This window comes from Coregonus clupeaformis, chromosome 21 (assembly GCF_020615455.1).
Source record: "Coregonus clupeaformis isolate EN_2021a chromosome 21, ASM2061545v1, whole genome shotgun sequence".
Lineage (NCBI taxonomy): Eukaryota > Metazoa > Chordata > Actinopteri > Salmoniformes > Salmonidae > Coregonus > Coregonus clupeaformis.
The window spans coordinates 25,723,706-25,751,589 of NC_059212.1; the positions used below are offsets into that span (position 1 = coordinate 25,723,706).

Sequence of the window (27,884 nt, forward strand, 5' to 3'; positions counted from 1 at the left end):
GGCACCACTTAGGATGTGTGCGCAGGGGGGTCATCAGGAGATGATCCAGCTATTTCTGATCGACTCGCCTGCGTATCCGGTGGTGCTGGGCATGCCCTGGTTGAGTACCCATAACCCGTCTATTTCGTGGCAGGAGAGGGCTCTGATGGAGTGGTCTGCCCAGTGTGTGGGTCGATGTTTAGGCGTTTCCGTAGGGGGCTACCTCGGTGGAGAGTCCAAACCAGGTGCCCGCATTGCACGTTCCCCTGAGTATGGGGATTTGGCTATTGTGTTCAGTAAGTCAAGGGCGACGCAGTTGCCTCCCCATAGGCAGGGAGATTGTGCGATAGACCTCCAGGCAGGAGCTGCGCTCCCACGGAGCCATGTGTATCCTCTGTCTCAGGAGGAGAAGAGAGCTATGGAGACTTACATAGACGAATCTCTGATACAAGGATACATACGGCCCTCCACTTCCCCTGCGTCCTCGAGTTTCTTTTTTGTGAAGAAAAAGGATGGTGGGTTACGCCCGTGCATTGATTACCGTGGTCTCAATCAGATCACGGTGAAGTACAGTTATCCACTCCCGCTGATTGCGACCATGACGGAGTCATTGCACGGGGCGCGTTTCTTCACTAAATTAGATCTCAGGAGCGCGTACAACTTGGTGCGCATTAGGGGGCGATGAATGGAAGACAGCCTTTAGTACCACCTCGGGCCATTACGAGTATCTTGTCATGCCATACGGGTTGATGAACGCTCCTTCAGTTTTCCAATCATTCGTGGATGAGATCTTCAGGGACATGCAGGGGCAGGGGGTGGTCGTGTACATAGATGACATTCTCGTGTACTCGTCTACCCGAGTCGAGCATGTGGCCCTGGTGCGCCGAGTGTTGCGGAGGCTGTTGGAGAACGACCTGTATGTCAAGGCAGAGAAGTGTCTGTTTTTCCAGGAGTCGGTCTCCTTTTTGGGTTATCAGTTGTCTGCGTCAGGGGTGAAGATGGAGGTAGACCGGGTGTCAGCCGTGCGTAATTGGCAAATGCCAACCACTGTGAAGGAGGTGCAGCAGTTTTTGGGGTTTGCGAATTACTACCGGAGGTTTATCCGGGGTTTTGGACAGGTGGCAGCTCCCATAACGTCTCTTTTGAAGGGGGGTCCGGTGCGTCTGCAATGGTCAGCCGAGGCGGACAGGGCGTTTGGAAGGCTGAAGGACCTGTTTACCTCGGCTCCGGTGCTGGCGCATCCGGATCCCTCTTTACCATTTCAGGTAGAGGTGGACGCGTCAGAGGCCGGTATAAGAGCCGTGCTTTCGCAACGGTCCGGCACGCCACCTAAACTCCGCCCCTGTGCTTTTTATTCCAAGAAGCTCAGTCCGGCGGAGCGAAAATATGACGTAGGGGACAGGGAGCTGTTAGCCGTGGTACAGGCCCTAAAGGTGTGGAGGCACTGGCTTGAGGGGGCTCAACACCCTTTCCTCATTTTGACGGACCACCGTAACCTGGAGTACATCCGGGCAGCGAGGAGACTGAACCCTCGCCAGGCGCGGTGGAATATGTTTTTGACCCGGTTCACATTTAAAATCACGTACATCCCTGGGTCACAGAACGGTAAGGCAGACGCACTGTCTCGGCGGTATGACACGGAGGAGAGGTCCGTGGAGCCCACTCCCATACTGCCGGAGTCTTGTCTGGTGGCACCGGTAGTGTGGGAGGTCGATGCTGAACTCGAGCGGGCGTTACGCACCGACCCTAGTCCACCTCAATGCCCGGAGGGTCGGAGGTACGTTCCGCTCGAGGTTCGGGATCGATTGATCTATTGGGCTCACACTTCACCCTCCTCTGGACACCCTGGTATCGGCCGGACAGTGCACTGCCTTAGTACTAAGTACTGGTGGCCCACGTTGGCGAGGGATGTGAGGGTTTATGTTTCCTCCTGCTCGGTGTGCGCCCAGTGTAAGGAGCCTAGACATCTGCCTAGGGGTAAGTTACTACCCCTGCCCGTTCCACAACGACCATGGTCTCACCTCTCGGTGGATTTCATCACTGACCTTCCTCCTTCAAAGGGGAATACCACTATACTGGTCGGTGTGGACCGGTTTTCGAAGGCCTGTCGTTTGCTCCCTATGCCGGGCCTTCCTACTGCCCTGCAGACCGCCGAAGCGCTCTTCACCCATGTGTTCCGGCACTACGGGGTACCCGAGGATATTGTGTCTGATCGAGGTCCCCAATTTACCTCCAGAGTCTGGAGAGCTTTTATGGAGCGGTTGGGGGTCTCGGTGAGCCTCACCTCGGGTTACCACCCGGAGAGTAATGGGCAGGTGGAACGTGTGAACCAGGATGTGGGTAGGTTTCTTAGAACATACTGCCAGGACCGGCCGGAGGAGTGGGCAGAGTACGTTCCCTGGGCCGAAATGGCCCAGAATTCCCCTACGCCATTCCTCCACTAACCTAACCCCTTTCCAATGTGTGTTAGGTTACCAGCCGGTTCTGGCACCTTGGCAGCAGAGCCAGATCGAGGCTCCTGCGGTGGATGAGTGGGTGCGGCGCTCGGAGGAGACATGGAACGCTGCACACGTCCACCTGCAGCGGGCCCTCCGTCGTCAAAAGGCGAGCGCCGATCTCCACCGCAGTGAGGGACCGGTGTACGCACCTGGTGATCGAGTCTGGCTCTCTACCAGAAACCTGCCCCTCCGCCTGCCCTGTCGGAAACTGGGTCGGCGGTTTGTAGAGCCATTTAAAGTCCTGAGAAGATTGAACGAGGTGTGTTACAGATTACAACTACCTGTTGAGTATAAAAGTATTAACCCCTCGTTCCATGTGTCTCTTCTCAGGCCGGTGGTAGCTGGCCCACTCCAAGAAAATGAGATCAGGGAGACTCCTCCGCCCCCCATTGGACATCGAGGGGGCACCGCGTACTCCGTGCGGTCCATCTTGGATTCGAGACGTCGGATGGGGGTCTCAATATCTAGTGGAGTGGGAGGGGTACGGCCCGGAGGAACGGTGCTGGGTGCCGAGGAGAGACATTTTGGACCCGTCTCTCCTGGACGGAATTCCATCGTGGTCACCCGACGCACCCTGCTCCGCGTCCTACTGGTCGTCCCCGAGGCTGGAGTCGGCGCACGTCTGGAGCCGCGCTCAAGGGGGGGTACTGTCACGGTTTCGGCCGAGGCTGCCTCTCTTCCTTGCTCGGGCAGGCTTCGGCGTTCGTCGTCTCCGGAATACTAGCTGCCACCGTTGTATGTTTCTATGTTCGTTTGTTCTGGTCTGGTATTGTACACCTGTTATCGTTTAGTGTCATTAGTGTCCTATAAGTTCTTGTTGTGTTTGTCAGGTGTTGTGTGTGATTGTTTTCCTGTCTGTTGATGTTCGACTGTTTGGGACAGACGCTAGTTTACCGTCGCACTGTTGTTCGTGCGTAGTCGGGTTTTGTATTTTACGCACTGTTGCGTATTGTTTACCTCCGGGTTAGTTTACCCGTGTATTTTTGTGCTTTGCCAGTAAAGTCAAGTTTGACTGAGCTCCTGTGTCCTGCACTTGATTCCACCACACCGTCGCATCAGAACCCTTGACAGTTGTTGCTGGTCTGTAGCTCATTTTTCTCTTTAGACAGATTGTTGAAACTGACCTGTAGCTCGTCTATTTCTTTATACAGTTTTCTATAACTGGTAAGTAGGTCTTTCTCCTCTGACAGGTTCTTACTGCTGTTCTGTAGATGGTTTCTCTCTTTAGCCAGGTTTCTGTTGCTTGTCTGTAGCTGGTCTCTTTCATTCTTCACGGTGCTATAAATGTTCTGTAATTGTGACTGACTGGCTCGATTCGGTCCTTTGTAGAAAAATTTGAAATTGTGTGTTTTACATTGGATAAAAGTAGAGACTCAAAAATGGTATATCATACACTGCTGTTGAGGAACAAAAGGAAAGTAATTCTGCTTTGAAAGTTCATAAACTTGTAACCCCACTTTAGGGAAAATGGCCTTTGAATGTTTTGGAACACCAACTGGAGAGAGAGCTCTTCTTTGTCTACACTCATTCAGAATCATTCACACCCTCTTAAGCCTTAGCCCCAACCATCTCTTTAAGGGTTCACATGTGAGGCCATGTGCTAAACAGAGTGAGTAAGGTAGTGTAGTGTAATAAACAACCAAAGATTTCAAGAATAAAAGTGGTGAAAGTAGTAGCAAACATACACTTTATCTAGTCCTTGGCCTATATCCTAATCTGACTTTAGTGCAGGTCATGTTGTTCTTCATATTACCGTCTCTGGTAAACACACACTATATAAAATAAAATATATGTTTGTTGGTCACATGCACAGTATACAGTAGATGGAAATGGTACAGTGAAATGGTTACTTGCATATTAACAAAAAAAACCTTGCGAATGGGTTCCAGAGAAACTGTTTTTAGACATAACCACTGGTAGACAGGGAACTGTCATTTCAGGAAGTCAGTTGAGTCCAAATTAAGTTTCCATATCCCTGCCATAAGTTTGTCTTCAAAATTGTAAGATAATTTCTCTTCAGCTGCTTCAAATTTACTTATAGTTTCCTTGGTTATATCTAAACTTCATGTTATTTTTCCATACCTTTTGCAAAGCTGAAAAAAGTTAATATAAATACATATATGGTTTCAGAAATGTGTTTACATATAGATTTGAAGTGATACTAGCTGAGCATCCCTCTCTTTTGGCATTGCTGTGTCAAAAACTCTTCATGGCTGTGTTTGTGACTTTTCAAGATACTGTATGTTTCTAATCAAGCCCCCCTCTCTCTGGTCTCTACTCTGTTTGTCTCACAGTGGGAGGAGGTGAGCGGCTACGACGAGAACCTCAACACCATACGGACCTACCAGGTGTGCAACGTGTTCGAGCCCAGCCAGAACAACTGGCTCCTCACCACCTTCATCGACCGACGTGGAGCTCAGAGGATCTACGTGGAGATGCGCTTCACCGTGCGTGACTGCAGCTCCATCCCCAACGTCCCCGGCTCCTGCAAGGAGACCTTCAACCTTTACTACTACGAGACGGACTCTGTTATCGCCACCAAAGGAACCGCCTTCTGGATGGAAGCCCCCTACCTGAAGGTTGACACCATCGCGGCCGACGAGAGCTTCTCCCAGGTGGACTTCGGCGGACGGTTGATGAAGGTCAACACGGAGGTTCGGAGCTTTGGCCCACTCTCGAAGAATGGGTTCTACCTGGCGTTTCAGGACTATGGCGCCTGTATGTCGCTGCTCTCGGTCAGGGTGTTTTATAAGAAGTGCCCCAGTGTGGTGCAGAACTTTGCCATCTTCCCTGAGACCATGACAGGGGCTGAGAGCACCTCCCTGGTAATCGCTAGAGGGATCTGCATCCCGAATTCAGAGGAGGTGGACGTTCCCATAAAGCTGTACTGCAATGGAGATGGCGAGTGGATGGTTCCTATCGGGAGCTGCACCTGCAAGGCCGGTTTCGAGACGGATAACGGGAACGTCTGCCAAGGTAAGGAGACATCCATAACTAGGACCAGGAATTTCTTACTGACCACGTGACCAGGGAAAAAACTGTCCCTAACCATATCAAATGTTGTATTTTGAGGTGTTAGTTTTACTGTCCATCACCATTCTCACAACCCAATGGAAAGTCCCGGGAACATTGAAAGAACCATATTTGGTTTGCTGTGGAATCAATTTCCCTGGATTTATTCTGAATGACTAGCTGTTTCCGGCTTGGGAATTTGATGTGTTGAACCTCAGGCCCAAACTTGAGAGTTGTAAATAATTCATTGTCTTTCATATTTTAACGCTTCAACATGACTGACAACTTGCAGTCGATCAAATCACACAGGTTCTATGGGAATTGCTATATTTTAGGCGCGGTAGGTGCATAAGAAGACATCACCTTTATCTTTATTGTAACAGCCCACTGCCGATTTCATAGCTCTCTTTCCTGACACTGCTTTCTGAAGCGTACAGCATTGACTGTGTTTCATATATTGTAGTTCTCCTTTGATTACATACATCTCAAGCATGATAGAGAAGCACATTATCATTGATTCCTAATCTGTTGAGATGGCGAGGGCTGCTGTACTACTGATGCTGAGTGATGTACAGTAGTATATCATTCTATAAAGATGTAAAACAGCATGTTTGATTTTCCAAACCCATAATCAGACTTCCAGGCTACAGTTTGTAAGGCAAGGCTTGGTAGAAGAAGAAATGAGTCTGCGTTGCACCAAAATTATTTAGTTGTGGTAGTTTGGAGTGAACTACTGTAGGGCATCTTATTTTTCAGATTTCCTTATTTTTCAGATATTCGGTGGTAACACTTACCTCACATAACCTCTGGCTTTGGCTCTCTCCCACACACTCTCTCGGTCTCTCTCAAATCAAATCAAATCAAAGTTTATTGGTCGCGTACACAGATTTGCAGGTGTTATAGCAGGTGAAGCAAAATGCTTATGTTACTGGCTCCAACAGTGCAGTAGAATGCAAATACAATACAAATACTCAAATAATCTAAAAATCTAAAGACGAAATCAAGAAATGACAGAACGAGTCCAATTAACAATCCAAAGTAGATAGGTATATTAAAGTGAGCATGTCAGAATCCAGAATATAAATACATGGTATGTATAGACAGTATATAATTTGGTATGTACAGTAGTAGGTATATTAGGATGTATCTCTCTCTCTCTCTCTCGCTCTCTCTCTCACACACACACACACACACACACACACACACACACACCGAGTATAAAATGTGTTCAAGGTCTCTGATGAAAATATAGTATGCTCAGCCCTCCCAGCACAGTGCGTTATCGGGTCCCTCTGGAGGTGTGAGGGAGAATGTGTGGAGCGGAGATAAGATTGATTGGCGGCCATCTGCTACGATCAATAAATTGATATGAGAACAGTGTGTTTGTGTGTGTGTGTGTGTGTGGGCGTGCGCCTGCCTTTGTATTGTACGTTGCTGTCTCCTGCTCTACACGGTCCTTGGCCAAGTAAAATATGACTTTGAGCTGCTTGAACTTGCTCTTAACAACTGATACAGGATCAAATATGTGTTAATTTCACTAATGGTGAAGGTTGTAGTTCAGGATAGGATAATCAGATCCTAGATCTGTGGTGAAATGCAAGTTCTACCTCCAGTGTTTTGGTCCTATTTAAACCGTCCCTAGATCAGATCCAACCCCAGGCAAGGTCCCTCTTATCAATACAGATGCTCTGATTATGAACTTTCCTTAGTACGACTGTGTAGTCACACAGTTCTACTCTGAATATAACTCAGAAAAACAGCTCTTCCTCCACACACAAAGTTACTCTGACAACATAGTGCTGAGTGGTGACGAAGCCTGTCAAAACAACTATTCAAAAACAGGGTTCAGATCAACAGTGTGAATGAATGCGGCTTTTAAACATAAGAGTAGGGTGGATAACAATGCTTTGAATACACACCGTAGACACACATCTCCCGCTATCCCTCTACCATCTCCCTGTTCCTCATATCTCCTTCCTCTTCCATCTCTGTCTCTGTTTCTGCTATATCCTCTTCTTTCCAGAAAGTTAAAAGAAAGGCCTATTCACTTGAGCAGAACTAAAGATGCAGATAGAGACAGTGATGTCCAAAGCCTCTCCATCAGTTTATTTTAACAGACAGAGATCAAATGGGTGAGAATAACAACACAAGCCATCTGTATTAGTATTATGCTACACACAGAGCAAATGCTACACACAGAGCTTGGACAGATATACTGTACTGAATAGATTCCCTTTACATTGCTACCTCTCTCTCTGTACCTTTCTCTCTCTCTCTCTCTCTCTCCCTGTCCCTCTACATCTCTCCCTCAAAAAGTAGACTTCCTGCCGAGCTGTCTCTCAGCATCTCTCTCTCTCTCTCGCTCTCTTTGCATGTCTCTCTCTTTCTCTCTCTCTCACACTCACTCTGTCTTTGTATCTGTCTTTCTCTCCCTCTCTATCTCTCTCACTCTCTCGTCTCTTTCCTCTTTCTTTCTCTCTGCTCTATTTCTGTATTTTTCTCTGCTCGCTATCTCTCTCTCTCGCTCTCTCTCTCTCTGATTTAAAAGCACAAACTGTGGGAGGTATGAAAAACACGACCCAGGAGACTAGAGGAAGGACAATATAGGAGTGTTCATTATAGAAGGAGGGTAGACTTGGGCGGTATCCATATTGCCTTAATCCATATTGCCATACCGTCCTTGTGCCGTACCGGGATATTCGGAATTACCGGCACTGAACACAAGGGGCCCTATTTTCAAACCCCACTGAGCCGTTGTAATCTGAAGGTTAGCAATGCTAACAGGTAGGTAAAATCCCATAGAGAAAGCTAACTAAATGCTAACGAGCGCATTGGGAACATTTTATACAGTCTCTGACCTAAAGTATTTTCAGGACAGATATCCCAGCTCATAAAGTTATACAAGTAACTCAAAAATGCTACTCACAGTTTGCTGCACGCACAAAACAAATATTAGACAGCAAGGCTCTTGATCCAGGAGGGGATTCTCTGCTGTTACTAAGAGAAGCTTGATTTTGGAAGAAGCTAACCACTTAGCTAGATATCCAACTAGCTACTATTTTAGACAGTTAACTTAATAGTTATTTTTGTTGTGAATTCCATACTGTACTGCTGCACAATAGTGAGTGACTCACAAGGCTCTGATTTCTTGTCAATGTGTGCTTTTAAACAAACACCACGTGACTGGGGACAACTTGTAAGCTAACAGATTGCACAAGTTGACTGCAGGTAATTACAAAAAAAATAGCTACAAATATTAAAATGTATAAAAAGAACTTCAAAGAAATAGTTTCAATGGTATTGACAGTATTGAAAAACCATCCCGTGGCTATTTCCAAATACCCCGGTATATATGGTATATACGGGATACCACCCAAGCCTAGAGGAGAGTGTTCAGGGGCAATGTGTGAAGCTTGGTCTAAGCTGCACCCATACACACAGAGAGAGAGAGAGAGAGAGAGAGAGAGAGAGAGAGAGAGAGAGAGAGAGAGAGAGAGAGAGAGAGAGAGAGAGAGAGAGAGAGAGAGAGAGAGAGAGAGAGAGAGAGAGAGAGAGAGAGAGAGAGAGAGAGAGAGAGAGAGAGAGAGAGAGAGAGAGAGAGAGAGAGAGAGAAGCAGACATACTGTAACATATGAACACTTATCAGTCCGTTGGTCATACTGATATCCATCTGGAGACAGATAGCGTGACTAAAACAATGCTTTGAATATAGAAAGAGCAGAAGTGGTACACAGACCCACACACACACCCACGCGCGCACACACACACACACACACACACACACTCACACACAAACACACACAGATGCCGTGACAGTAGAGTAGGTGGAGTAGTCTAAGCACTTTGAACGCTCTCCATCTCCCCTAATAACCCAGTTTCTGAGGTTTGAAATAGAGGCTTGCCCATCTCCAATGTGAGTCTCTGAAACGACTCAAACGAGAGGCAATCCCTGCCTTTTATTTTTCACACAATCTACTTTCATGGATCTTGTAATCCATTATTTAAACAGGGAAATGTAACCTTAAAGTGCTTGTAGAAGCCGAGCAGTTTGGGCAGCCAATCAATTAGAGGTCAGTGAAACAAGATGGCCTCCGAATGGCGCCTGATGTAATTGCCCATTAGAGATGAGGAAAACGGAACAAAAGGAATATGAGAGCATGCAATTTCATGCTGAAATAATTCCCCTCATTGAGGGAAGCACTGAGAAGTTAGGGAGAGAAAGGAGGGCTGGGAGGGAGAGTAGGGCTGGGAAGGAGAGGTAGGGTGTATGTTGAATGCGGAATGGGCAATCAGAGATGGAAGCTAGTTGATTGTGAGAGGTGTGTTTTGTGGGAAGTGGAGTAGATTATTTCAGTTTGTGTGTGTATGCATTAAGCAGGGCAATATTGACAAAAATCCATATTGCGATAGATGTACTGTAGGGCTGTCCCCGACTAAAATAAAATCTTGGCCGACCGAAAGTCGTCTGTTCTTTTGAGCAATCAATTGCTCCAAATGTTATACTCTAGACACACCCTATATCTTTTACAGTTTTTTCCAACTGCTTACACACACAATCTTTTCATGTCACACGATTTTTTAAACCTCTCACTCAAAGTGCAAAACTACACACCAAATCTCCAAAACCATAAGCTATTTCTCAGCCTTTGACTCAGTTGTAGATTGCATAAAACACTTTTTTCAAAACACTACACACAATTCTCTACCTAAAACACAAACAATCTAACAGGAAGTGACTTGCTTTCCTTTTCCAAACACAACCAATCAAAATGCTACACTTATTCACTAGGTCACACACACACTCCTCACATGTGCAAACACTAATTGCTTAACTGATCACTAACCAATCACTGCTTTACTGTATAGGCCTATAAATAGGTCAAAGGTCAGATTACCTGTTTTGAACAATGGATGCCAACAATGGACAGAGAGCAAGAGGAGTAGGAGGGAGAGGCAGGGGACAACAACGAGGACAAATTCAAAGACGAAGAGTTGGAAGAGGAGGAGAAGGAAGGAGAGCCATCTCTGATGAGATTAGGGCAACACTTGTTGATCATGTGATCAACCACGGTTTGACCATGAGAGAGGCTGGACTGAGAATCCAGCCCAAATTGAGTCGATTTACAGTGGCGTCCATAAAATCGAACCTTCAGAAATGAGAACAGGTATGCAACTATCTAATGACTATTTTAGCATTCGAGTAATGTACTGTAAAATATGTATGACTGCATAGTATTGCATAAACATTTGTAACTCTAAGCCATCCATTTACTGCACTGCATTGAATGAATGAGGTTGGTTATCATGCTGTACTACCTTTTTTTGTACATTGTTTACAGTTCCTATGCTGAACACATACTGTGTTTGAATTCTGTACAGAGTGGAAAGGCAAAGACATCATGGAGGATGAGGACGCTTGTTTACAGATGTACAAGAGACTGCAATTATAAATATTGTTTTGACCAACAATGCAATTAGGATTCGAGAGATAAGAGAGCATATCTTGAATAATGACACCATATTTAACAACATCAGTGCTGTAAGCCTGTCAACCATACAACGCATCCTCCAACGGCACCAAGTGACGATGAAACAACTTTACAAGGTGCCATCTGAGAGAAACTCTGACAGAGTCAAGAATCTGTGACATTACTTTGTAGAGGTATGTATGCAACACTACTTCCAGTACTTCAGACATACCATATTTACTCATCTGTATATCCTTTTGTCTGTTACAGAGAGGATTGGAGATGGATGCCCATGTAATTCGCCATTAATTTATTTATGTGGATGAGGTTGGCTTCAACCTCACCAAAACCAGGTGCCGCGGAAGAAATGTAATATGACAGAGGGCAATTACCAATGTCCCTGGACAGCGTGGGGGTAATATAACTGTGCTGCCATCACTCAAAACGGGGTCCTCCATCACAATGCCACACTGGGTCTGTACAACACCGGCCATATCCTCACTTCTGGATGCAATTTACACAATGCTTGTCCCTGATCCAGATTAGGAGCCTGCTAGATTTGTGGTGATATGGGACAATGTTAGTTTTCACCGGGCTGTTCTGGTCCAAAACTGGTTTGCCACCCATCCACAATTTGTAGTTTTGTACCTACCCCCATATTCACCTTTTCTAAATCCCATAGAGGAATTATTCTCAGCCTGGCGCTGGAAAGTGTATGATCGCCAACCCTATGCCCACATGTCGCTTCTCCAGGCAATGGAGGACGCATGTGGGGACATAGAGGCTGCCTCTGTCCAAGGTTGGATATGCCATGCTAGGAGATACTTCCCTCGATGTTTGGCAAGAGAAAATGTATCTTGTGATGTGGACAAAGTATTGTGGCCAGACCCAACCCGGAGAAGAGATGAAGCGTAGCTTAGCTGGTGACTGCCCACCCCCCTACCAATTCCTGGACTGCCCCCCGGGACCCCACACGATTGTATTCTAAAGAATATACTTTTGGTTTACATATGTTTATGGTTTTGTGTGCTACTGTATACAACAGTAATGTTTGGCCTAATAAATATTTTCTGTTTCTACATTGCATTGGTGTTTACAGTGTACTTGTTACCCCTCTCAGCAGATTACTTTCACTGTAGAACATTGTATTGAAATGTAGATATAAGCCTATGAAAGACCAAAGCGCTTTAGATTTAGAACAACAGTGTTTACATGGTATATCCAAAAATTTATTATTATGAAAGATGTTTGCCATTTGATGCAAATGCTTCATTCTGACATGTGTTTATGGCATTTTGAATGCAGTGTTACATTTTGAAGGAGATGTGAGGCATTTTGTGTGTGCAGTTTTGGGAATTGTGTGTAGAGTTTTGAAAAAAGGAGACATAGTTTTGAAAACGTGTGTAAGCAGTTGGAAAAAACTGTAATAGAATCAACTATATATCTATTGAGCTTGTCTGATGCTTTAAACTTACGGTTTGATGCCTCGAGGGCACCAGAGATCTAGATAACCAGAAGAAAAAAATACGTAACCTGACCCAACTATTCTCCTCCCGCTCCTGCTGGCTTTCGCAGATTCTGCCATTACTCTCCTGAAGTTGCCGGTAATAGGCTACACGAGGAGTCGACAACCTTTCTCATGTGGAATGTCAATTTATCTTACAATTTCTACCGATCTGCGTGCCAGTTATGGTTTTCGTATGCACATCGTCGGGAAATAGTTTCATCTAATATATAATGACGTCTTCATATCTCAAAATCATTCATGTGGTTAATCAAAATTATATCAAAATGAAAATTATTCTAACCTAAAAAGTAACTTATAATGCCATTGCCAACTATGTAAAAATAGCCTACATAAAGCCAACAAATAAAAACATTGCAGCCTGCAGGTAGAAAATATCCTGATAAAAATAAATATCCTATGAATCACAACGAACTTGAAACATTGTATCAACTATTAACTTGGGTCTGGCCCTAAGCTTGCCTTAGCGAACTTGCAACATTGTATAAAATATTTCCCATGCCAGTGAGCTCGGGACAGACACAGCTGTGGGCTATTTGCACAAGGGATAAGAAGCAGTGCTTGACTTGGGCAGGATCTCTGTAGCTCAGCTGGTAGAGCACAGCTGGTAGAGCACAGCGCTTGTAACGCCAAGGTAGTGGGTTCGATCCCCGGGACCACCCATACACAAAAATGTATGCACGCATGACTGTAAGTCGCTTTGGATAAAAGCGTCTGCTAAATGGCTTATTATATTATTATTATTATCTCACCGGCGCTGAGTACCGGCACCTCAAATGTTCTACTGCTTGAGCTCCTGTTCCTCTTAAAGAACATTAGCTCAAGTGTTGTGGAACTCCTGCACCTAAATATAAACAGTACCGGAACCTATTTCAGTCTAAGTCAAGCACTGATAAGAAGCCTATTTTATGACGTTTCCACTGGATCAGAGCATTACATTTTTTCCTTCCACGTTGAGTGGTTATCAAAAGGAAGACAACTGGAAAGATTTTTCAAATACATTGAACTATTGTACTTGTCAATAGATGTAAAAACAGACTGTGTTTGCTTTCTGTTTGAGGTGAAAACATTTACTTTGAGAAGCTCCACAGGTCATTAGTGGTGGTGCGTTAAGCCAATCAGAAATACATTGATATGCCTACATTTGTGCACAGGCCAGGTAGCCTATAGGCCTACTTCTATGTGTGCAAGTTCTTACTCAACATTGACAGGAGTGTGCCAAACAAAAGACAATGACTAAATTGACAGAACTCGTAAATGGAATTAAATAAACCAAAACTTGTTTCTCACAAGTGTAGCATAGGTTGTGTACTCTGCAAACAATGTGTCCACTCTGACAATGAGAACAGGAAGACTGGAATAATAATTTTGAATGCATTAAAATACTTGACTGTAACAAACATTGTAGATTAGAAATGATAGGACTTAACGGTAAATGTACTACTGGTTATATATGTAATGGGGAACTGACTAACAATCAAATGCAAACAATTCACACAATGACGTTATGAAACAATGAATGTGCACAAATTGGCGGGAGAGAGCGCATTCTGGAGAGAGAAGTGCATTGTGCATATGGGCGCATGGTCAATCTGACGTTTGCATTGGCCATGCATCATTTACGGTGATATGGCCTCAGCAGAAGTCAGGGTAAGAATGGCCTCAGCAGAAGTCAGGGCATTCATACTGCTTGCGCTTTGTGGAGCAGTGCAGAGCTGTTGTCAAGGAAGTGAGTTTGTGTTTATACAGGATGTCCCGTCTCCACCTACCGTCAACCAATCATGTAAATGCAGAGCTATACAGAGCCCTCCGCATTGTTACAAAATTTGGGAGGTGCATGGCAATGCGGTACAGAGCTTGATTTGGCCTCTGCATGCCTATGGAGGCTCTGCAATTGCGTCACACCCTCCATATGGAGCCTCCAACCACATTATCGAATCAAGCATAAATTGGCTTTTAGTCTAGGCATCCGGAATGGATTAGTTCACTGAGATGGGAGCAAATATATATACATATACAGTGCTATGAAAAAGTATTTGCCCCCTTTCTAATTTTCTCTACGTTTGCATATTTGTGATACTGAATGTTATCAGATCTTCAACCAAAACCTAATATTAGATAAAGGGAACATAAGTGGACAAATCACACAACAATTACTTATTTATTTCATTTATTTCATAAACAAAGTTATGCAACACCCAATTCCCCTGTGTGAAAAAGTAATTGCCCCCTTACACTCAATAACTGGTTGTGCCACCTTTAGCTGCAATGACTCCAACCAAATGCTTCCTGTAGTTGTTGATCAGTCTCTCACGTCGCTGTGGAGGAATTTTGACCCACTCTTCCATGCAGAACTGCTTTAACTCAGTGACGTGTGGGTTTTCAAGCATGAACTGCTCGTTTCAAGTCCTGCCACAACATCTCAATTGGGATTAGGTCTGGACTTCGACTAGGCCATTCCAAAACTTCCAATTTGTTTCTTTTTAGCAATTGTCATGTAGACTTGATTGTGTGTTTTGGATCACTGTGAGCTGCGCTTCAGCTTCAGTTCACAGACGGATGGTCTGACATTCTCCTGTAGAATTCTCTGATACAGAGCAGAATTCATGGTTCCTTCTATTAAGGAAAGTCTTCCAGGTCCTGAGGCAGCAAAGCATCCCCAAACCATAGCACCACCACCATCATGCTTGACCTTTTGTATGATGTTCTTACTGTGGAATGCAGAGTTTGGTTTTCGCCAGGCATTACTGGAACCATGTCGTCTGGACGACTTGCCTTAATAGAAGAAACCATGAATTCTGCTCTGTATCAGAGAATTCTACAGGAGAATGTCAGACCATCTGTCTGTGAGCTGAAGCTGAAGCGCAGCTGGGTCATGCAGCAAGACAATGATCCAAAACACACAATCAAGTCTACATGAAAATTGCTAAAAAGCAACAAATTTGACGTTTTGGAATGGCCTAGTTAATGTCCAGCCATAATCCCAATTGAGATGTTGTGGCACGACTTGAAACGAGCAGTTCATGCATGAAAACCCACACGTCACTGAGTTAAAGCAGTTTTGCATGGAAGAGTGGGCCAAATTTCCTCCACAGCGACGTGAGAGACTGATCAACAACTACAGGAAGCATTTGGTTGGAGTCATTGCAGCTAAAGGTGGCACAACCAGTTATTGAGTGTAAGGGGGCAATTACTTTTTCACACAGGGGAATTGGGTGTTGCATAACTTTGTTTATGAAATAAATGAAATAAATATGTAATTGTTGTGTTATTTGTTCACTTATGTTCCCTTTATCTAATATTAGGTTTTGGTTGAAGATCTGATAACATTCAGTATCACAAATATGCAAAAGTAGAGAAAATTAGAAAGGGGGCAAATACTTTTTCATAGCACTGTATTTGTTACTCCTCGACTAAAAGAATCTCGGTCGACCAAGAGCCTAAAGACCAAACAATCGACAAGTCGACTAATTGAGGTCAGCCCTAATTTACTGAATTAAAGTGATAAAGATAAATCGAAAGATACGTTTAAATGATCCTTCGAACTACAACTTCTACTAGTTTGATGGTTGTAGCCATCAATTGTCCCATTAACAATCACCCATGTTGTGATGCAAAAATTCTAGCAAAATGTATAGCGCATAGAATTAAAAAGGTATTGTCGGACATTATTCATTCTAATCGGACAGGTTTTTTACATGGGCGATACATTGGAGATAATATAAGGCAAGTACTGGAAACAATAGAACACTATGAAAAATCTGGGAAACCAGGCCTACTATTCATAGCAGACTTCGAAAAGGCACTTGATAAAGTACGACTGGGGTTTATATAAAAATACCTGGAGCATTTCAATTTTGGTCAATCTCTTATAAATTGGGTTAAAATCATGTATAGTAACCCTAGGTGTAAAATAGTAAATAATGGCTATTTCTAAGAAAGTTTTAAACTGTCAAGAGGAGTGAAACAAGGTTGTCCACTATCGGCTTATATATTTATTATTGCGATCGCGATATTAGCTATTAAAATCAGATCCAACAATAATATCAAGGGATTAGAAATCCAGGGCTTAAAAACAAAGGTGTCATTGTACACTGATGATTCATGTTTTCTTTTAAATCCACAACTTGAATCCCTCCACAGCCTCATAGAGGATCTAGATACATTTTCGAAACTCTCTGGATTACAACCAAATTATGATAAATGTACTATATTACATATTGGATCACTAAAAAATACAATTTTTACATTATCTTGTAGTTTACCAATAAAATGGTCTGATGGTGATGTGGATATACTCGGAATACATATCCCAAATGAAATAAATGATCTCACTCCAAAAAAAAATAATAGAAAGTTAGCAAAAATAGATAAGATCTTGCTACCATGGAAAGGTAAATACCTGTCAATTTGTGGAAACATCACCCTGATTAACTCTTTAGTATTATCCCAGTTTACCTATTTGCTTATGGTCTTGCCTACGCCTAGCGAACAGTTTTTTAAATTACAGTGATCCCTCGCCACTTCGCGGTTCACTTATCGCGGATTCGCTATTTCGCGGATTTTCATAATGCATTTTTTTTTTTTTGGTGCATTGTGCTCTGCATTCTGATTCGCTAAAAACTCACTCCCGCTTCTTGTATCAAAACATGCTACGAATTGTGCTATCATTTTGTCGTCTCGTGCAGTTATGTGTACGTACATAAAACAGCTTGGCAAATTTACATTAAGTTGGCCAAATTATCTTGTAATTTCGAACATCTCCTAAACCCATAATGTCGACGAAACGGCCTGGACCGACAAAAGCACCTGCGGATGGGCCCAAACGGGCGGAAGATGCTACCTATCTCAGATAAAGTTAAACTTCTGGACATGCTAAGGGAAGGTAAAAGCTATGCAGCCGTTGCTCGCCATTACGGAATCAATGAATCTTCCGTTCGTTACATAAAGAAGGAGGAAAAAAACATAAGGACGACAGCAGCAGTCAATTTTAATACGAATGCAAAAAGGGTTGTAACTGTCCGCAACAAGACCATGGTACGGATGGAGACGGCATTAGCTCTGTGGACTAATGACTGCAGGAAAAAAACATAACCCTGGATACAAACGTTATCTGCACAAAAGCGAGAATGCTGTATGAAAACTTTGCTGTCAGTGACGGGGAAGAGGGAGAGGATGCAGCGGCCCAGTCTGAAGAGCAGTGAAACGGCCTACACGTGAGTCACTGTATTTGTATACATGTAATAGTTGCTAATTGTAAAAAAAAAAAAGTTTTCTATTTCGCGGATTTCACTTATCGCGGGTCATTTTCGGAACGTAACCCCCGCGATAAACGAGGGATTACTGTATATGAGAAAAAAATATTCCATTTTATTTGGAACGGCAAGCCAGACAAAATTAAATGGGCCTATTTAAATAATGAATATGAATTCGGAGGACAGAAATGATTAAATACTAAAGCATTAGACCTATCACTAAAAGCTACAGTCATACAAAAATTATACTTAAATCCGAACTGGTTCTCTATTAAACTAGTAAGATTGTCCCACCCAATGTTCAAGAAGGGACCTTTTCCCCTTTATTCAGATTACAACCCCTCACTTTCAGGTATTTGAAAAGGAAATAATCTCCCAAATATCACAATTTCTAAATCAAGCCATAGAAAGTTGGTTGCAATTTCAATTTAATCCTCCAGAAATGACAGAACAAATATTGCAACAAATATACAAATTTATAAAAAAAACATTATTTTTTTAGAAAATAAAAAAATAAAAAAGGTATAATCTTCGTAAATGATATTATCGGTAGGAATGGTGGAGTTATGTCGCACATGCAGCTAACAAAAACATATTGAAATGTCTGCTCTACCCAAAATTACAACCAATAATTGCAGCATTACCGCAAAAATGGAAGAGGAAAGTGGAAGGAGGAAAAAGTAAGGATCTTGTCTGTCGGCCTTGCATTAAAGAACATAATTGGTTAAAGAAAATTGTGATAAATAAAAAAGTTTACCAGTTTCATTTAAGGACCAAAAGATTGACAGCCATCCCATATAGATTGCAAAATAGTTGGGAAGAGATTTTTGACGTACCGATTCCATGGCATAGTGTTCATGAACTGATACGCAAAACGACGCCGGATTCAAAACTTAGAATTTTTCTATTTAAATTATTATATAAAATTATTGCTACCAATAGAATGTTATTTGTATGGGGGATACAATCTTCCCAGCTCTGCAGATTTGGCTGTGAAGAGACATAATCATTAGATTATTTGTTTTGGTACTGTCCATTTGTAGCTTGTTTCTGGACACAGGTCCAGGAATGGCTGAAGGATTGCAATATTTGCATGGAGCTGACCCTGCAGATAGCACTACTGGGTGATCTGAAAAGTCATAGTAAAACGATCAATAATATAATAATACTTTTAGCAAAAATGTTTATTTTCAATTCACAATCTGTAGAAACAATGATAATAGAAAGGTTCAGAACTTTTGTAAAACATCACAGTACAGTTGAAAAATATATGGCAAATAGAAATCCAATATGGATGGTGTTAAGAGATAGATGGGAGGTGTTGAATGGAGCTGAAGGATGGGACTAATAACAACAACTAATAACAACAAGATAACTTTTGTAAGACATGCTGTGTCCATAATAAGTATATAGGTTATATATTGTGAGCTTTTGTGAAAGAGCACAATTAGAAAGATATGGCATACCAGATGGACATCATGAAAATGATCGGAGGAAGTTCAGGAGTAAAAACAAACAAAATATAATTATTGACTGTGTCCATAAAATGTATAAGCATGAAGTAGAGGCCTAAGCATTGTTGGAAAGTAATAAAGGGAAATATATATATTTTTAAAGGATATGTATGTATATGCATATATGTATGTATGTGTATGAATGTGTGTGTGTATATATATATATATATATATATATATATATACAGTGGGGAAAAAAAGTATTTAGTCAGCCTGTCATGAGCACTCTCTCTCCCTGGTAGCAACATTAATTGCATTCAATTATCTTCCACTCTGCTCACCTCCCTCTCTCTACTCAGCCTAACTAGCTCCACCTGCCCTGCTCTGCTCTTGTTACCTGGCCAGCTGCACTGCATTTCCCACTCACCATCCTCACCTTGCCTCACTCTGTTCTAATTACTCTGCCAGCTGAACTGCATTTCCCCACTACCTCTCCCAGTATATCAAGCCCTGGTTTTCAGCCAAGCCCTGTCAGATCGTCTTCAAACCCGGACCAGTAACCTGCCTGTCTGCGCTCTGACTCCTGTTTGTGATACCGATCCTTTCTTGACTGCCTCCTTGTTCTACTGCCCCGTCTATCCCAACCTGCCTTCTGGACCTCGACTACTCTCCGATCTTCAGCCCCTCCGGTCTCCGACCACCAGATGAGCGTGCCCAGACGTTTCACCACCCTCAGCCCGATACGCCGCTCCATCACTGGGGAACACACACACTAAGCACTTGGACTGGACACCCCCGGACATTTGGTGACCCCCGGAGCACAGGTACCCACAGGAGGACCCTGAAAGACCCCTGACACCCCTGGGACTCCTCTTCCCGCCTGTAACCTTGAATAAAGAACTCTGAATTTGAACTTGCGCTCTTGGGTCCTCTTCTGTTCGTGACAGAACGATCTGACCATCATGGACCCAGCGCACTCCCTGACCACGATGGAGGAAGAGCCAGAGAGGACTGCCCTACAGCGACTGGAACGCTCTGAGGGAGACATAAATCGGATGGCTGGCGACATCGCTTCCCTTCTCCAGCTATTCAACCAGCAGCAACAACAGTTCCAACTGCAGCAACAACAGCTAGCCCAAGCCCTGCAACTACTCTCAAGCCCGGCTACTCCACCTGCACCCCCCCTGGTCCTTTTGTTCCTGTACCACCGATACTCCTTCATCCCTCCGCTGGAGGTCCCAATGCTGCAGGCCCGGCAGTGCTGCCACCAGATCCCCACGCTCCTGAACCAAGGATTGGGAACCCGGAACGTTTTGATGGCAACCAGAAGCAAGTAAGACCATTCTTGAGCAGCTGCCGAATCCAGTTTGCACTACAGCCCAGGACTTTCTCAACAGAGGGAGCCAAGGTGGGGTATGTCATCACACATCTCACCGGTCGAGCTCGGTTGTGGGGAACGGCGGAATTCGACCGGCAAACCCCAGCCTGTGCCTCCTTCAGTGCCTTTGAGGAGGAGATGTTAAAGGTCTTTGACCTAGGCTCGCCAACAGCCGAAGCGTCACAAGCTCTGCTCACCATCCGTCAGGGCAATCGGACAGTGGCAGACTTCTCCATTGACTTTCGTACCCTGGCCAGTCAAAGCTCGTTTAACCCAGAGGCACTGGTGCAAGCCTTCCTCCATAGCCTGGCGGACTATATCAAGGACGAGCTTGTTTCCCATGACCCGCCCTCAACGCTTGATGCCGCCATTGACCTTGCCGTTCGCATTGACCGCCGTATACAGACCCGGAGGAGGGAGAAGGGCCGTCTCAGTCAACCTGCCATCCGTACTCGGGTCGATACCGCTTCTGTCCAGCCCCTGCCTGTCAAGTCCCATAGCCAACTCAATCAGCCTGAGCCCATGGAGATTGGCCGTGCCTCTCTGACTCCCGAGGAGCGTCGGCGCCGTCTAAGCTCCAACCTTTGCCTCTACTGTGGTGGCGAGAATCACCGTGTCGCTACTTGTCCGGCAAAAGCCGCAGCTCACCAGGTGTAGGGGAGATCCGGGTGAGCTCAACAAGCCTTCAGTCTCCCTCCATCCGAAAGACCCTGCTTCATCTCCGCCTTCAGCTTTCTGACAAGACTCATACATTGGCCGCCCTTGTGGATTCCGGAGCCGAAGCAAACATCATGGACCCTGAGCTTGCACAGCAACTGGGCGTGAACCATCATCAACTGACACAACCCATTCCTGCACGAGCCCTGGATGGGCATCATCTTGGCACTGTCACTCATATCTCCGCCCCTGTGACAATCCTGCTGTCAGGAAACCACCAGGAGTCCATCCAGTTTCACCTCCTACACTCACCTGGCCAACCACTCATTCTTGGATACCCGTGGCTCCGTCAGCACAACCCCCACATCGACTGGGAGACAGGAACAGTCCGTGAGTGGGGAAGGAGTTGTCACCAGACCTGTTTAAGGGGGGCCACCCTGCCCGTTCACCGGGAAGGATCTAGCGCTACCTCCGACATATCCAATGTTCCGGCCTGTTACCACAGCCTGAAAGAGGTGTTCAACAAATCCAAGGCGACATCTCTACCCCCACACAGACCCTATGACTGCGCGATTGATCTCCTGCCTGGCACAGCACCTCCCAAGGGTCGTCTGTATTCACTGTCAGCCCCGGAAAGAAAGGCCATGGAGGACTACATTAATGACTCTCTTGCCTCCGGGATAATTAGACCGTCGTCTTCCCCCGCAGGAGCGGGATTCTTCTTTGTCGGCAAGAAGGACGGTTCTCTTCGTCCATGCATAGATTACCGGGGTCTGAACGACATCACGGTTAAGAATCGCTACCCACTGCCCTTACTTTCGTCTGCCTTCGAACTGCTGCAGGGAGCCACTGTATTCACTAAGCTGGACCTTCGCAATGCCTACCATCTGGTGCGGATGAGGGAGGGAGACGAATGGAAGACAGCGTTCAACACACCAACCGGCCACTATGAATATCTCGTCATGCCCTTCGGCCTCACCAATGCCCCAGCAGTTTTTCAAGCCCTAGTGAATGATATCCTCAGGGACATGCTAAATACGTTCGTATTTGTGTACCTTGACGATATTTTAATATTCTCAAAGACTCTGTCAGAACACACGCACCACGTCCGGTTGGTCCTGCGCCGCCTGCTGGAGAACTCTCTTTTCGTGAAGGCAGAGAAGTGCGAGTTCCATGCCAAGACCGTTTCATTCCTGGGGTATGTGGTGACCGAGGGCAGCATTCAGATGGATCTCACGAAGGTGTCGGCTGTCACTTCCTGGCCAGTTCCTGAGTCTCGGAAGAAGTTGCAACAGTTCCTGGGCTTTGCCAACTTTTATAGGAGATTCATCAGAAACTATAGCACAGTGGCTGCACCCCTCACGGCGCTAACCAGCACTAAACAACCGTACCAATGGACATCAGCTGCTGATAAGGCCTTCAATATCCTCAAGACATGTTTCACTTCTGCTCCCATCCTCCAGATGCCAGATGCAGCAAGGCAGTTTGTGGTGGAGGTAGATGCTTCGGACGTGGGAGTGGGTGCAGTGCTTTCTCAAAGAGCAGCTGAGGATGGCAAGATGCACCCCTGTGCCTTCTACTCCCGTCGGCTAACCCCTGCCGAATGCAACTACGACATTGGGAACCGCGAGCTGTTGGCTGTCAAGCTCGCCCTTGAAGAATGGCGGCACTGGTTAGAGGGGTCAAAGGAACCATTCGTAGTGTGGACAGACCACAAGAACCTGGAGTATATCCAAACAGCCAGGAGGCTGAACTCCCGTCAACAGCGGTGGTCTCTGTTCTTTACGCGCTTCAATTTCACGCTCTCCTACCGCCCGGGATCTCGCAACATCAAGCCTGATGCTCTTTCCCGGATGTTTCAGAAGGACGAGACCACCGCCATGACAGCTCCCATTCTTCCCAGCCACTTGGTCGTAGCGGCCCTCACCTGGGAGATCGAGAAGCAGGTCATGGAGGCTCTTCGGGACCAGCCAGGTCCAAGCACCAGCGCCCCCAACCGTCTGTTTGTTCCAGCAAATCTCAGGTCACCTGTGATTCAGTGGGGGCACGAATCCCGTCTGGCCTGTCATCCCGGCATCACTCGCACCCTTCATCTGGTCCGCCAGCGGTTCTGGTGGCGGGGGATGAGACGGGATGTCCGAGAATTCATCCGAGCTTGTCCCACTTGTAACCGAAACAAGACTCCCAACCAGCCTCCTGCTGGGTTGCTGCAACCCCTACTCATACCCAAGAGGCCCTGGTCCCACGTTTCACTGGACTTTGTTACGGGCCTTCCGCCCTCTGACGGACACACAGTCATCCTTACCATTGTTGACCGCTTTAGTAAGATGACCCACTTCGTGCCCCCTTCCCAAACTACCCTCTGCTAAAGAGACCTCCCAGGTGGTCCTGGAACATGTGTTTCGTATCCATGGCCTACCCCAGGATATAGTGTCAGACCGGGGCCCGCAATTCTCAGCAACCTTTTGGAAGGAGTTCTGTCATCTCCTTGGGGCCACCGCCAGCCTATCGTCTGGATTCCACCCGCAGTCAAACGGCCAGACTGAACGCATGAACCAGGAGCTGGAGAAGGCACTGAGGTGTGTGGCTTCCCAAAATCCCCGGGCCTGGGCTCAACACCTGCTCTGGGTGGAATATGCCCATAATTCACTCACCAGTTCCTCCACCGGGCTCTCCCCCCTTTCAGTGTGTCTACGGGTATCAACCTCCACTGTTTGCCAGCCAGGAGGCGGATGCCACCTGTCCGTCTGCTCTTGCGTATGCCCGCCGCTGCCGCCGCACTTGGGCCCAGGCTCGCACTGTGCTCCTGAAGTCTGGAACCAGCTACGCCGTCGGTGCCAACCGACGGAGGACCCCAGCACCTACTTACCGGGTTGGTCAGAAGGTCTGGCTGTCTGCCCGGGATCTGCCGCTGCGGGTTGTATCACGAAAGCTGGCCCCTCGCTTCATTGGTCCTTTTCCTGTGCAGAAAGTCATCAGTCCAACGGCGGTCCGACTTCAGTTGCCCGCTTCCATGCGGGTCCACCCCACCTTCCACGTCTCCAAGGTCAAGCCGGTCCATGAAAGTCCCCTGGTCCCTGCAGCTCCGGCGCCACCTCCTCCGCGCCTCGTAGATGGCGGTCCTGTCTTCACCGTCCGGCGGCTGCTCCGCTCTAGGCGAAGGGGTAGGGGTCTCCAGTACCTCGTTGATTGGGAGGGATATGGTCCAGAGGAGAGGACCTGGATCCCGGCCAGGAGGATAGTGGACCGGACCCTTATCACTGACTTCCACCGACTACATCCTGATCAGCCTGCAATCCGTAGGGGCCGTCCAAGAGGGGTTCCTAGCCGTCCGGCCCGCCCTGCTCCTGTCTCAGTGCCTGTCCTGTCTCCCGACCGTGACCCTCCAGCTCCTTCTGAGGATGAGGAGATTCACTCGGACCGCTCGGAGGAGTTCTGACCCGCCGCCTGCTCCCCTCCACCCTCCCGGCATGATGTTGTTCTTGGGACTTCTGGGGCCGTCCCTTGGAGGGGGGTCCTGTCATGAGCACTCTCTCTCCCTGGTAGCAACATTAATTGCATTCAATTATCTTCCACTCTGCTCACCTCCCTCTCTCTACTCAGCCTAACTAGCTCCACCTGCCCTGCTCTGCTCTTGTTACCTGGCCAGCTGCACTGCATTTCCCACTCACCATCCTCACCTTGCCTCACTCTGTTCTAATTACTCTGCCAGCTGAACTGCATTTCCCCACTACCTCTCCCAGTATATCAAGCCCTGGTTTTCAGCCAAGCCCTGTCAGATCGTCTTCAAACCCGGACCAGTAACCTGCCTGTCTGCGCTCTGACTCCTGTTTGTGATACCGATCCTTTCTTGACTGCCTCCTTGTTCTACTGCCCCGTCTATCCCAACCTGCCTTCTGGACCTCGACTACTCTCCGATCTTCAGCCCCTCCGGTCTCCGACCACCAGATGAGCGTGCCCAGACGTTTCACCACCCTCAGCCCGATACGCCGCTCCATCACTGGGGAACACACACACTAAGCACTTGGACTGGACACCCCCGGACATTTGGTGACCCCCGGAGCACAGGTACCCACAGGAGGACCCTGAAAGACCCCTGACACCCCTGGGACTCCTCTTCCCGCCTGTAACCTTGAATAAAGAACTCTGAATTTGAACTTGCGCTCTTGGGTCCTCTTCTGTTCGTGACACAGCCACCAATTGTGCAAGTTCTCCCACTTAAAAAGATTAGAGAGGCCTGTAATTTTCATCATAGGTACACGTCAACTATGACAGACAAAATGAGAATTTTTTTTCCAGAAAATCACATTGTAGGATTTTTAATGAATTTATTTGCAAATGATGGTGGAAAATAAGTATTTGGTCAATAACAAACGTTTCTCAATACTTTGTTATATACCCTTTGTTGGCAATGACACAGGTCAAACGTTTTCTGTAAGTCTTCACAAGGTTTTCACACACTGTTGCTGGTATTTTGGCCCATTCCTCCAAGCAGTGATGTTTTGGGGCTGTCGCTGGGCAACACAGACTTTCAACTCCCTCCAAAGATTTTCTATGGGGTTGAGATCTGGAGACTGGCTAGGCCACTCCAGGACCTTGAAATGCTTCTTACGAAGCCACTCCTTCGTTGCCCGGGCGGTGTGTTTGGGATCATTGTCATGCTGAAAGACCCAGCCACGTTTCACCTTCAATGCCCTTGCTGAAGGAGGTTTTCACTCAAAATCTCATGATACATGGCCCCATTCATTCTTTCCTTTACACGGATCAGTCATCCTGGTCCCTTTGCAGAAAAACAGCCCCAAAGCATGATGTTTCCACCCCCATGCTTCACAGTAGGTATGGTGTTCTTTGGATGCAACTCAGCATTCTTTGTCCTCCAAACACGACGAGTTGAGTTTTTACCAAAATGTTATATTTTGGTTTCATCTGACATTCTCCCAATCCTCTTCTGGATCATCCAAATGCACTCTAGCAAACTTCAGACGGGCCTGGACATGTACTGGCTTAAGCAGGGGGACACGTCTTGCACTGCAGGATTTGAGTCCCTGGCGGCGTAGTGTGTTACTGATGGTAGGCTTTGTTACTTTGGTCCCAGCTCTCTGCAGGTCATTCACTAGGTCCCCCTGTGTGGTTCTGGGATTTTTGCTCACCATTCTTGTGATCATTTTGACCTCACGGGGTGAGATCTTGCGTGGAGCCCCAGATCGAGGGAGATTATCAGTGGTCTTGTATGTCTTCCATTTCCTAATAATTGCTCCCACAGTTGATTTCTTCAAACCAAGCTGCTTACCTATTGCAGATTCAGTCTTCCCAGCCTGGTGCAGGTCTACAATTTTGTTTCTGGTGTCCTTTGACAGCTCTTTGGTCTTGGCCATAGTGGAGTTTGGAGTGTGACTGTTTGAGGTTGTGGACAGGTGTCTTTTATACTGATAACAAGTTCAAACAGTTGCCATTAATACAGGTAACGAGTGGAGGACAGAGGAGCCTCTTAAATAAGAAGTTACAGGTCTGTGAGAGCCAGAAATCTTGCTTGTTTGTAGATGACCAAATACTTATTTTCCACCATAATTTGCAAATAAATTCATTAAAAATCCTTCAATGTGATTTTCAGGAATTTATTTTCTCAATTTGTCTGTCATAGTTGACGTGTACCTATGATGAAAATTACAGGCCTCTCTCATCTTTTTAAGTGGGAGAACTTGCACAATTGGTGGCTGACTAAATACTTTTTTCCCCCACTGTATATATATGCGAGAAAAAAAAAACATATGGGGGATTGGAAGTGATGCAGACAATTACATTGATGGAAGTTACACTCTATCTGAAATATTAAAGCTGATCTACCCCCTAAAAAAAAAAAAAAATCACCCATGTTAGCAAACATATTTCATTTCAAACTTCAAATATCAGCAAAAGGCCCACAATAAATGGTCGGTATGATCGGTGTCGATAATCTTCACTTTATCGTCCCAGTTCTAGTATGCATATGTTTGTGTGTGCTGAAACAGTTCACTCTTCTCCCCAATTTTAATTATCTGACTGTGAGCAGACTGAGGTCCTGTACCCTTCTGTAACCAGCCTGTATGTAGCCAACCTGCTGTATATACCCTGTAGCCTGCCTGCTGTGTGTGAGCCGAGGGCCTGTGGAGAGGTTTAAAGATGGGTCCAGCGTGTCTCTCTCATTACCCCACGATAACTCTGACAGCTCCCATTTAGGACTCAGGGTGGGCTTTCTCTCTGCCACACACACACACACACACACACACACACACACACACACACACACACACACACACACACACACACACACACACACACACACACTCACACACACACACACACACACACACACATCCTCACCTCCCTTCACCTCGCCTCTCAGCTGTGTTAGCAATCTGCTAAATATTTGATGGCCTCCTTGTTAAAGCGAGCAAAAATGCCATTCCGAATAGCACCCTCAACTCACTAGAGTAAAGCTAATGTTTTATGTTCTGGTGTAGTAGTAAGTGTGTGTTTTGGGGTTACTGTAGCAGTTTGTGTGAGGGATATTCTCTTATGTAGAAGTTAGTGCTAAAAAGAGGTCCGTGATTTGCTTATGTGGCCATTGCTGTGAACTCCAACTGAATGACTGATTGACCAATGTGCTCTTGAGTTTGCA

At 45.9% G+C, this 27,884-nt stretch overlaps 1 protein-coding gene across 3 annotated transcripts in view; it reads left to right on the forward strand.

Moving 5' to 3' along the window:
* Positions 1-27,884, forward strand: part of LOC121535151 (ephrin type-B receptor 1) — a 325,240-nt gene that overhangs the window by 144,256 nt on the left and 153,100 nt on the right. For all 3 annotated transcript variants that reach the window (XM_041841921.2, XM_041841922.2, XM_041841923.2), the window contains exon 3: positions 4,772-5,453. In XM_041841921.2, coding sequence (XP_041697855.2) covers positions 4,772-5,453 — 682 coding nt within the window. The remainder of the gene's footprint in view (positions 1-4,771; positions 5,454-27,884) is intronic.